Source organism: Athene cunicularia (assembly GCF_003259725.1).
Source record: "Athene cunicularia isolate RWA chromosome 27 unlocalized genomic scaffold, athCun1 chr27_part1, whole genome shotgun sequence".
NCBI lineage: Eukaryota > Metazoa > Chordata > Aves > Strigiformes > Strigidae > Athene > Athene cunicularia.
Window position 1 is genome coordinate 280,032 of NW_020799138.1, and position 10,267 is coordinate 290,298.

Genomic DNA, 10,267 nt, shown 5'->3' on the forward strand with positions numbered 1-10,267 from the left:
GGGCGAGCGGGAGCAGCGGCTCCGCGGAGCGTCGGGGGGCGCCGAGGTGGGGCGCGGGCGGGGTCGCTGCTCTCGCTGTTGGGGCTGCGGCTGCTGCTTTTCGGGCAACTTGGGCGACAGAGGAGTTGGCTCTGCGTGTCCCAGACCTTTAGGTTTTAGGGCTGTTGCAGTTACGGTGCTCTGAGATGATTCTTGGGTGCACAAGCACCGAAACAAAGCGCCTTGAAAAACCCGAGTGTGTCAGGGATGAATCCCCCCGCCAGGAGAACATCTTGGTTTATTCAAGTGTAAATGCCAAACCCACAGAGGGGAGCGGAGGGGCCCTGGCGCTGCCTCTTCTCTGCTGCTGACAGTGCTTCGGGCTCTGCCGCCTCCCTCCCCTCCCGCAGCAAGTGGGTGTTTCTTGCCCAGCGGAGTAAGAGCAGATTTGGGGGACTCCAGGCCTGAGGCTTAGACCTGGGAGGTTTTCTGAAGGCTGGTCGTGCTGTTTCCAGGGCTGATCCCGTTAAGCCCCAGGCCTCCCGCCGTTGGCCGCACGGTCCCTGCAAGGGGCAGCGGTACGTCACGGTGTCAGACTCTGCTCCCAGCCCGGGCAGGGTAGGCAGGACACGGCCCCATCCCTCCGGCCTCGCCGGGGCTCTGCTGCTCTGGGCAGCAGGCAGTCGGGGGGCAGCTGGCAGTCGGGCCCCCCCGAGGCTCCCGGCATGGGCCAGGCCATGACAAGAGGCTCTGCGGAGCGTTTGCCCGATGCCGCCGCGGTCCCTGCGGAGCACAGCGCGTGCCGGGCCCTGGTGAACGCGGGCGGGGGGACACCACTGCTAGCCTGCAGCTTGTGTCAGAGCGCCTTGTCCTCGCTTTGATTTAAGGTTGGCGATAAGGTCATGGTCCTGGCGAGGTCAGGGCTCTGGCAAGAGGTGGTGAATGTGCCGGCCAGTCAGACTTTCCTGATGCCTGAGGGGATGAGCTTTGAGGAAGCGGCTGCTCTTCTTGTCAACTACATCACTGCCTACATGATCCTGTTTGACTTTGGAAACCTGAGACCCAACCAGAGCGTCCTCATCCACATGGCTGCAGGTAAACAGTTCTGGCCAGCCTGTGCTGAGACTCCTGGCCTCACCATCCAGGTTCTGGGGGGTGGCAGGGCTGCAGAAGCGTTCGGAGCCCTGCTGACGGGACCCGCCTGCGATGCGGCCCTCGCGCGGGCGCTGGCGAGCGCTGAGCCATTTCCCAGCAGCTGGGCTTGGTCTCCCCCAGCGTGTCACAGGCATGAGCCTGCCCCAGGCAGAGCCGTTATTGCAGGCGCTGTGCACCTGGCACAGGCAGGGATAATTTACCTAACCAGGGGGTTTTCTGACTGCTGGGGCTGTTTGCTTCCCAGTCTGTCTCCCTGCTGGCTTGCAGGTGGTGTGGGAACTGCTGCCATCCAGCTGTGCAAGACCGTGGAGAATGTCACCATCTTTGGCACAGCATCTGCCTCCAAGCATGATTCGCTCAAGGAGAGTGGGGTTGCTCACCCCATTGACTACAGAACGATGGATTACGCGGAGGAGGTCCGGAAAATCTCTCCCAAAGGTACTGTGTGGTGGAGGACTTCTACAGCTGTCCTGCCTTTCCTTCAGGTGCAAAGACACTTCTAGTTCCTTTCAATTCCCTCTAGGTGTTGACATTGTCCTGGACCCCCTGGGAGGATCTGATACGTCCAAAGCGTTTAACCTGTTGAAGCCAATGGGCAAACTCATCACGTATGGTGAGTGTGAGCCACGGTGAGTGTGAGCCACAGTGAGTGTGAGCTGCGTGCCCAGCTCTGGTGCAGGAGGGACCGTGTGACCGCGGGCAACACCCTGCCTGCAGGAGCATCGCTGTCGCTGGTCGCTGCTTGTGTTGCAGTTCTGCTGCTTCATGAAGGTCTTTAGGATGTGTTGACTGAGGGCAGTGAGATTTGTGCCGTGTCCCAGGAGCTCTGGTCACGGGCTCCAAGGCTCTTCCTTCCCACCACAAGATCTCTCCGAGTATGAGCTGGTGCCTGCAGGGGAAGCTGGAATGTCCTCACAGAGGAACGCTGGCACAGCTGCTTTGTCCAGGCTGACTTAATGCACAGCACTAATAGAGCCTTGCTTTTCTTCTAGAGGATGTGTGGGTGATGAGGTTTGAGGCTACTGAATACTTATCTCTTCATTCCCCAGCCCTGAAACACTGTGATTTTGTCCCGTAGACAAAGCCCTCACACAGCCCCCAGTGGGATTCCAGATCCTCGCACCAGTGTGCTGCTGCTGCTGCTGTGGTCCCGCGTGGCGAGCGGGGTCTAGGGGAAGGGCAGGGGTCTCCTGCCGGCCGCCCTGGGCCAGACCTGTAACCCCCCATTGCCCCTGCCAGCACTCCAGTCTCGCTGCGCTGCTGCTGCCCTCCTGAGAGAGGAGTCGTTCCGTATTTTTGCAGTATATGGGTGTGATAATCCAAATTCCGTGTGTCTTGAGGGCGAGGCAGGTACCTGTTCCTGCTGAAGGTCGACTGGGCAGATCCTGATGTGGTCCAGTTCCCTCCTCTGTCCTCGGTCACTGTGAGCGGCCGTTCCCCTGCGTATTGTCCGAGCTGTCACATGGGACACCCGCTGCCTCTCCTGTTGTGTTCATTCCAGCTCATCTGTGTCTTGCTTTCCTTTTAGGGGTAGCCAACCTGCTCACTGGGCAGAAGAAGAACCTCATGGCTATGGCTAAAACCTGGTGGAACCAGTTCAGCATCAGTGCCTTGCAGCTCCTACACCATAACAAGGCTGTGTGTGGCTACCACCTTGGATACATGGATGAAGAATTTGAGCTTGTCGGAGGTGTTGTAGCCAAGCTGGTTAACCTGTACAGTCAAGGCAAGATCAAGCCCAAAATAGACTCTGTGTGGCCCTTTGATCAGGTGAGTCTGAGCTAACAGAGAGGCTGGCAGCACTCAGAAATGACTAGGCAATTGTTATCTGCACAGCGAGCTCTGGCTCAGCATGAGCACCTTGTTCACGGGGGCTGAGCTGTTGCGAATGTTTAATAACCATCTGTTGGAGGCATTCAGTGCCTTTTTTCTTTTAAGATATTAAGGGGGAGTAAAGTGGCTGGGTTCTTCTGCTCCAGTGCACAGAGCTGGCGATGCCAGACAGTGTCCCTGAGGAACGGGGCAGGTGCTCTGTGGGCAGCAGCAGCCCGCGGAGGGGCTGGTTATGGACGGGTGACTGCCCCGAGTCTGCACCCCGTGACTAACCAGACAGCTGGGAGGCTGCTGCTGCCCTTCAGGAGAGAAAGAGCCCAGGCAGTGAAGCAGAATGAGGATGTTGGAAGGGGGGAAGCTCTGCTGTGCTCGGTGGTGTTGCTTCTGTGTGTCCAGGCAGAGTTCTTTCCTTGGGAATCCTTTGCTGGGGTAGGACTTGGGGAGAAAAGGACTTTGTAACGATCCCTCGGTGTTAGTACCTGAGAACTAGGACGATGCAAAAGCCTAAGGAAGATTCCAGGCCTGGCTCAGGTGCCATTTTGCTTAAAAATAATAATAAAAGTCTGGACATGTGTTGTTCTGGGGTCGTGTAGATAGCAGAAGCGTTGTCCCAGCTGTTGGCTGGGTTTCTGCAGTGCTCCCCTGTTAGGAGAGGAGGTGACACACGCTTCGCTCCTCCATGGCTTGCACAGCAGAGTGTCCCTGCGTGTGGGACGGTTGGTCTCTGGGAATTCTTGAGGAGAGTTTCTGGAGCAGGCCAGAGTAGCTGCCCAACTCTGTCCAAAATGGGTCTGTGCAGAGGCACCAGAATGCTTGGCACTTGCTTGGACTGCAGGAAAGCTGCCTCCTGGGTGGCCCTTGGACCAGTCTGGGGGAGCGAGGGCCTGGGAGGGGCCGGACTGCACTGCCTGGGGGTCTGGGTCTCACCAGACTCCTGTTGCTTCCAGGTGGCAGATGCCATGAAGCAGATGCAAGAGAAGAAGAATGTTGGAAAGGTCATCCTGGTTCCTGAGGCACCCAAGGAAGAATCCAAAAAAGAAGAGAACTAAGAAGAAGATACGTGTGCAGATTGTGAATTCATGGTTTAACTCCCTGATCTCTTTGGGACCTGGAAATGGACAGATCAGTAGCTTCCATCCTCACCAGTGCAAGAACATCGTGGTTAAAGTTCAGATGAGGTTTGCATGCTGTCGTTGTGACTGACCCTTTGCCAGATATGCCTCCTGCCCTAGCTCTCTGTTTTGAAGCCTGTTTTTTTTGTATGCCTTTCTAATCACTTGTTTCTCTACTGAATTTCCAAACTAACTTTATTTTTCTCTGGCAGCGCAGCTGAAGCTTCCAGGCAGTTGGTGATTAACAACTGCGTAGCCTGTCACTGTAAAGTCGAGATGTGACATCCTGTATCAGCTGCCCAGTATCTCCACAGTGAGCCCTGCTGAAGCGTTTGTACTGTCACCTTTGAGAAGCTCATTCAGCAGGAGAATGAGCCAAACTGAGGACGTTTCCTCAACAGCCAGAGGAGAAGCATGGCTGGCCTAGTTTAATCCTAGCGCGGGCGACGCTTCCGCTTACACTGAGCACCCCGCGCCCTCGCCTCTGCTTTCTTTGGCCTCTAACACCAGTCAGATAGTAACAGGTCACGTTGTCTTTGCCTTGTAAATAACCATCCTGGCATTTTGGAGCCTATGGTATATTGCACTTAATTTGCAGTCACTTCTCTGTGCAGCCGACAAATAACCTGACAGGCTGGGCTGGGCTGTGACTGAACACAGAAGAAAAGTTTCAGTTGGGTAACTTGATCTTGTCCATTTTCTGATTCCAAACTGTGTAGGGAGATCTAAACCGTGTCTGACTTTTAGAGACCATAAGGACTCAACTGTGTCTCAAACGACTGGAACAATTGATGTTGGCTCTGTGCTTTATTAATGTTGGGCTCCAAGCTGGTATTGTTAAGGTTAAACTTCACCCTCGTGCTTGTATTTCCAAGGGCTGCAGTGTTGAATTGGACGCCAGCAAGATGGGAACAAAATAAGCCCCCATTACTGCTTGCTTTGTGCTTGCCCTGTGTGCTGGGGAGGTGTTGCGGTTTGGGAAGGAACTTGCAAGAATCAGTCCTGTGAGCCTGCTTCCGTGGCCGCTCGGTAACGCCGGCGTACTGCTGGAGGGGGTGAACTGCCCAGCTCTCTGTCAAGCCCCTTGGCCTGGGCGTCTTGAGCAGTTTAAATTGTGTGTTCCCTTCTCTCGTAGCTAGCTCGTCAGGTCCCCCCTCAAACCGGCTCTCACCTCCTGGCTCGGTGCTGCTGTAGGGCTCGACTATTCTTCCCCTGACACTGCAAGTCTTGGGACCTTGGGCTCTCTTCCAGCACCGAGGGTTTAGGAGCTGCCTGGGGGGCTCCTCCCAGACCAGAACTCGGTTTCTCTTCCTCTTTTCTTCCTTGCATCTGGAAATGTGGCTGTGCCAGACCCAAGCCTCGTTCTGTGAGCACTTAATGCCCTGGTGGTGCCCCCGCTTCCTGCTGGACCCTGTGTTCAGCCCTGGGCGACTGTGGTGCTGTTTGTGCTTGCTTTGTCACGGGCTGTAGGTGCTGCGGGCTTTTAAGCTTCATTTTGGATTTGAAAAGGTAAACGAGAGGGCGCCAAGAGCTGCCGCCGCTTTGGAAGGGCTCGGGCTCCGGGAGTGGTGCTGAGCCTGCCCGGGGAGGGGAGGCGCTGGCTGGGCCAGGGGCCCCACGTGAGGCCCCTCGGCTCCGAGCAGCCAAGCGCGGGGCTGGGGACCCCTGTGCTGGGCAGAGTGGGGCCCCTTCCCCTGCCAGCTCCAGCCTCCCGCCGGGCCCTGTCTCGGTGCAGCTTGTGCCTGGGCTCCGTGCCCAGCCCCGCGCCTTGCCGCAGCGCGTAGGCACGGCCTCTGCGGCGCTGGTCCTGGCTGCCTCTAAGCACCAAGACACCCCATTCCCTGCGAGCTCGGAGGAGGGCTGGAGCCCTGACAGATCCTTTTCAGTCCATCTCTCGCACCTGATACGTGAACTTCATAAACATGGTCTGATGAAACTCACAAGCACAACTTCTAACCTTTCTGAAGCCAAAATCTTGCTGCTTCTCCTTTCAGCCTGCCCTGTCGTGCTAATTTAGGTTAAATCCAACAGTGTCTAATGCTGCCTTACCAGGTCTGACAACAGAAGGACTGTCTAAATTGCTGAAATGGGAAGTCTGGACCCGTTCCTCCGAGAAACTGGACTTCACCTTGATGAAAGAGCAGCGTGCTCACCGGCACAGCCCTGCGCATCGTCAGGTTCTGCACACTTGCAGAGGGGAAAACTCTCGCGCTGTGCTTCGCAGTGCCCTCCCCTCCTTGCCCTGCCCGGCCAGGCGCGTGCTCAGTGCCTTACGTGGGGCCCTGGCTCCCGGGCGCCCACGGTCGGTCTCTCGCAGCGCAGCGGGGGGGGGTGGCGGGAGCCTCGCAGCTTCCCGCAGGACCCCCCGACCTGCTGCCCCGCGCCACACCACGGAAAACAGCATCTCAGTGCCTTCTTCCACATGCCTGTAAGGACTAGGAAGTCACTGGAGCCTTTTCCATTCTGGCCTCTCTAAGTATTGCCAAAAACCTGTTACGACTCCTGCCAGTGCTCTGTGGTCCCGCTGGTGTAGCTGACTCGCTGGCAGAGGCGCTCCCTGTCCCTCAGTGCAGCCTCTCGGGGGCTGTCCCAGCCGCTCTGGGCCCCCCGGTCCTCGTCTCCCCCAGGGCAGCGCTTGGGTGCGGGCTGGTCCTCGAGTGAGGCTTTACCTGCTGCCGCCCCTTGGTGCTCGGGGAACCGTCCCAGCTCCTGACTCTTCGGGAAGCTGCTCGTGTATCTGCCTACGCCTTCCTGAAGCCCTGATCGGGGCGGGAGCGCTGAGCGGTGACTCTGTTAGAGTTTAGCGCTGACTGGTTTATGTTCCTTGGTAGCAACAATCTTTTCTACAGAAAGACCAAGATTAAACATAACTTTGCTCTCTACTGCCTCGCTGATCAGTGCTCTGCTCTGGGCGATTGTGGTTGGTTGTTTTCTGGTTTTGTTGTTCTACCTTTTTTTTTTTTTTAATGGACAAACATTTTATGGGCCAATAAGTATAGAACCAATGTAAAACAACTTCCAAGTGTCTTAATTCAATATTAACCAGCAGGTTTGTATACTAAGGACCAAAGCAGAGAACAAACAAAAACCCCAGGATAAAAATCATTCCACTCAATGTTGCTTAACTGTTTAGGGTGAAGTCGTGCTATTGAGGAAGTGAGAGGTGCCTGTGCCATTCCAGCTGTGAGTGCAGTTTAATGTTTATTTTATTGATTGTCTGACCCGCAGGTTGGGCCGTGCAGAGTCCAAGGGGGAAGCGTGAGGTGGCCCTGCCCGCTGCCGGGGGCCGCTCAGCGCGGGGGGCCCGGGCCAGGGCCACTCCTGCCGTCGCCTTCCCAGGCTGGTACTGCAGGACCTGGGCAAGATGCGACTCCTTTGCTGTCACCAGGCAGCTTTTGTCACGCTTTTCACTCTGGTTTCTCTCGAGCTGGCTCACGTTGCGTGCTGAGGAACTGTGGGAGGGGAGGGGAGTGGAAGCAGCCCCAGCTCCTGCAGAGGAGCACGGCCTCTGCCCCGTGCCCCGAGGCGGGGAAGGACTTCAGCCGGAGGTTGCATTTCGGACACCTGTATTAAACCAGAGCTCATCGACCAGGGAGAAGTAAGAAGCACTGTGGGCCTCAGGCTTTAACTGGTGCAGGATCCTGGCCCACTTACAGCTGCTCTCAGAGGTGTAAAACCACTCTTGTTGCCTGATCTCGACTCCAGCGTGCCAAGCCCTGGTGATGGCAAAGCGCGAGGGGCAAGTAATGATGTGAAATGCGTGAGCCTCTCGCACGTACGGTCTGGTCTGTGCTGTCTGAGTCGTGTTGATTTGCTGACGTGTGATACGAGTGATGCTCATCCTACAGACACATGGAAAGCCTTTGTTTAAAAAATATATTCTGCTTTGTGCGTGTAACCAAGTTGGACAGAAAGCAAATGTGCCAATGCTGTTTACATGACTATAATGTGTAATGCTCCTCTGTCTAATGTTACCATATGCCTTATGTGTCTCCAATGTTAATTAAAAGCATAACAAAACCCTCAGTGATCGGCTGCTCACTCTTCTGTTGGAATGATCCCCTCTGCCTGCAGCTCAGCCTCTGGGATGCTTTTACTGCTTCTCCAGGCAGTCGGTGGGTGGACAGGCTCAGTTTCTAAATTCGAACTCTCACAGGGTGAGAGGATGCCTCTGCTCTCAAAGCCAGCTGTTAATTGTTGCCTGGAGTGCACTTGAACTTCCACTGCCCTGTTCTGGAGGGCAGGGATGGTGGATTTTGTTTGCAAACCCCTCAGCTGGCCTCTGCACTTACTCTCTGTCCAGGGTGTCTGTAGGCAGTGGAGACTGAAATGGGGGCCTGGGGTGATGGAAGGACAAGGTGTGAACAACCACGACTAGAAATGCGGGAACAAATGTTGTTTATTTGTGTTTCTCCCCTTCAAGACTGTCCCTTCTTGGGGAGGCAGCTGTCCTGGGCCACTAATGCTCTCCCCAGAGAGCAGCAGTTGCCTGCTGGCCCCGAGCGGGTGCCGGGGAGGGGCTGCAGCCGGGGTCCATCTGTCTGATGAGCAGCTGAGTCCAGGCACAGCTCGGCTCTGGCCCAGGCTCTGGCTGAGCTGGAACCTGCCTGCAGCGGCTGGTGGGGGATGAGCTGGGCTACAGGCAGGCTCCTGCCCGGGCGTGGGTTGTGCCGCCGAAAGCCAGGCTGGGCTCAGCCTGGAGCTGGTGCTGGTGCAAGCTGGCGAGGCCCCGCGGCCTGAGGAGCTGGAGGTTCGGGGAAGCTCTGATCTACGCCGAGGCTGGCAGGGGGTGGGGATGGAGGTTGCTGCTGTCACTAGTGTGTGGATTTCTGGCTGCCTCTGGGGACACGGGAGCGCCTTGGACAAACACCTGCTTTTTCCCGAGCCATCTGTGCTAAGCTGCCGTTTTGCCAGCTGGAAAGGAAGGCGAAGCGAAGGCGGGGCCGTGGCGGGAGGCTCAGGCGATGCCCAGGCTCTTCAGCACCGTGCAAACCTCGCGCAGGTACTGGGCGTCCGGATAGCCGCTCCTGGGGGCAGAAGGGAGCGGTGTAAACCCTGCCGGGGGGCTGGAACTGCTGAGGAGAGCAGCCGTTTATTTTCACCCCATCCCTTCACCGGGGGCTGAGGGTGGAAGTGCCGTTCCCGGGGACCTGCTGCTGCCCGCAGGCACAGCCGGCGCCCGGGGCTGGCGGCAGAGCCTGTCAGGGGCAGCGCCAGGACAGCTGGAGGTGACAGGGCCCGGAATTCCTGTCCCTGGCATGGGACGGGCTGGAGGGTGCCAGCGCTGGGCTGCCACGCCACAGCTGCCCCGAGCCGCGCAAAGGGAGGCACCAGCTCTGCCGTTGCGGGAGCCTGGCAGAGCCCGTACAGGATTTGTTGAGCCCATGGTTCTCCTCCTCCCATTGCTAAAAAACACCCCCATGCCTAGAAGCTTGGGACAAGCTGGGCCATACCTGTCTTTGCCTCCATCCCAGGAGGTTTTGTGGGGGATAAGGCCCCATGTCACTCTTTCCTCTCCATTGAAGGACTTGATCTGGAATGTCAGCCCATGCTCAAATGCTTTCTTCAGCAGCAATGCTGTCTTCTGCCCTTCCCTGTTGTCAGGCAGGAAGGCATAAAATTTTCCCCCTTTGTAAGGCTGTCCTGGGTGGGGATCACCAACCTTAGAACAGGAAAAAAGCATTTTAAACAACCACCTGAGTGCTGGGCCTCAGAGCTGGCTTCTGAGGTTCTGTCCAGCCCATGACTGCGGCCCCCATGGGCTCTGCCAGTCACTCTGAGCTGCTCCCAAGCCCGGCGTGGAGATTTTTGCCTTCCGCATGGGTCAACACCTCCACGGCTTTGCACGTGGGCCACGGGGCTGTAGCTGCTCTCCCTGCCCCATCCACGCTGACAGGACCCAGCGCAGGTCCTGAGCGGGACGGGGAAGCCCCCGGTGTGGGTACCTACCCCTTGCACCCCATCAGGGATGATGTAGGAAACCTGGAGCGTTGGGTCTCGATAGTAGCCAGGCAGACTCTGGGACCAGGAGGAGACCCTGAACGTCCCCGTGATCCCGCAGCTCAGGGCCGCCCTGCAGCAGGCCGGCTGCGGGCTGTCGGCGGCAAAACACGTCCTGCACAAGGCGTGGCCGCAGGGGGCCTGGCAGGTCACCCCCGAGCCCCGGCAGGCGTCACAGCGGCCCGGGG

General features: G+C 57.4%; 1 protein-coding gene and 1 long non-coding RNA gene across 2 annotated transcripts in view; one reads left to right on the forward strand and one right to left on the reverse strand.

Annotated features, from left to right (window-relative positions):
• The window catches only part of LOC113489220, an 11,355-nt gene extending 1,094 nt beyond the window's left edge, over positions 1–10,261 (reverse strand). Inside the window, exons 1-3 of the long non-coding RNA XR_003400015.1 lie at positions 10,029–10,261; positions 9,533–9,741; positions 5,699–9,106 (exon numbers count right to left, since the gene is read on the reverse strand). This is a non-coding gene — a long non-coding RNA (uncharacterized LOC113489220). The remainder of the gene's footprint in view (positions 1–5,698; positions 9,107–9,532; positions 9,742–10,028) is intronic.
• Positions 870–8,105, forward strand: VAT1 (vesicle amine transport 1). Its single transcript, XM_026864773.1, has 5 exons — positions 870–1,074; positions 1,402–1,572; positions 1,658–1,747; positions 2,663–2,904; positions 3,915–8,105. The coding sequence occupies exons 1-5, from the start codon at positions 882–884 to the stop codon at positions 4,014–4,016; spliced, it is 798 nt and encodes a 265-aa protein (XP_026720574.1). The 5' UTR covers positions 870–881; the 3' UTR covers positions 4,017–8,105.
• Positions 10,262–10,267: the final 6 nt, after the last annotated feature.

What these genes read in the sequence shown, in the direction of transcription:
- VAT1 (XM_026864773.1), top strand. Translation starts at nt 882, where the DNA reads ATGGTCCTGGCGAGGTCAGGGCTCTGGCAAGAGGTGGTGAATGTGCCG. An exon ending in CCTCATCCACATGGCTGCAG is followed by an intron (nt 1,075 to 1,401) that starts GTAAACAGTTCT and finishes GCTGGCTTGCAG; the next exon opens with GTGGTGTGGGAACTGCTGCC. An exon ending in CCGGAAAATCTCTCCCAAAG is followed by an intron (nt 1,573 to 1,657) that starts GTACTGTGTGGT and finishes AATTCCCTCTAG; the next exon opens with GTGTTGACATTGTCCTGGAC.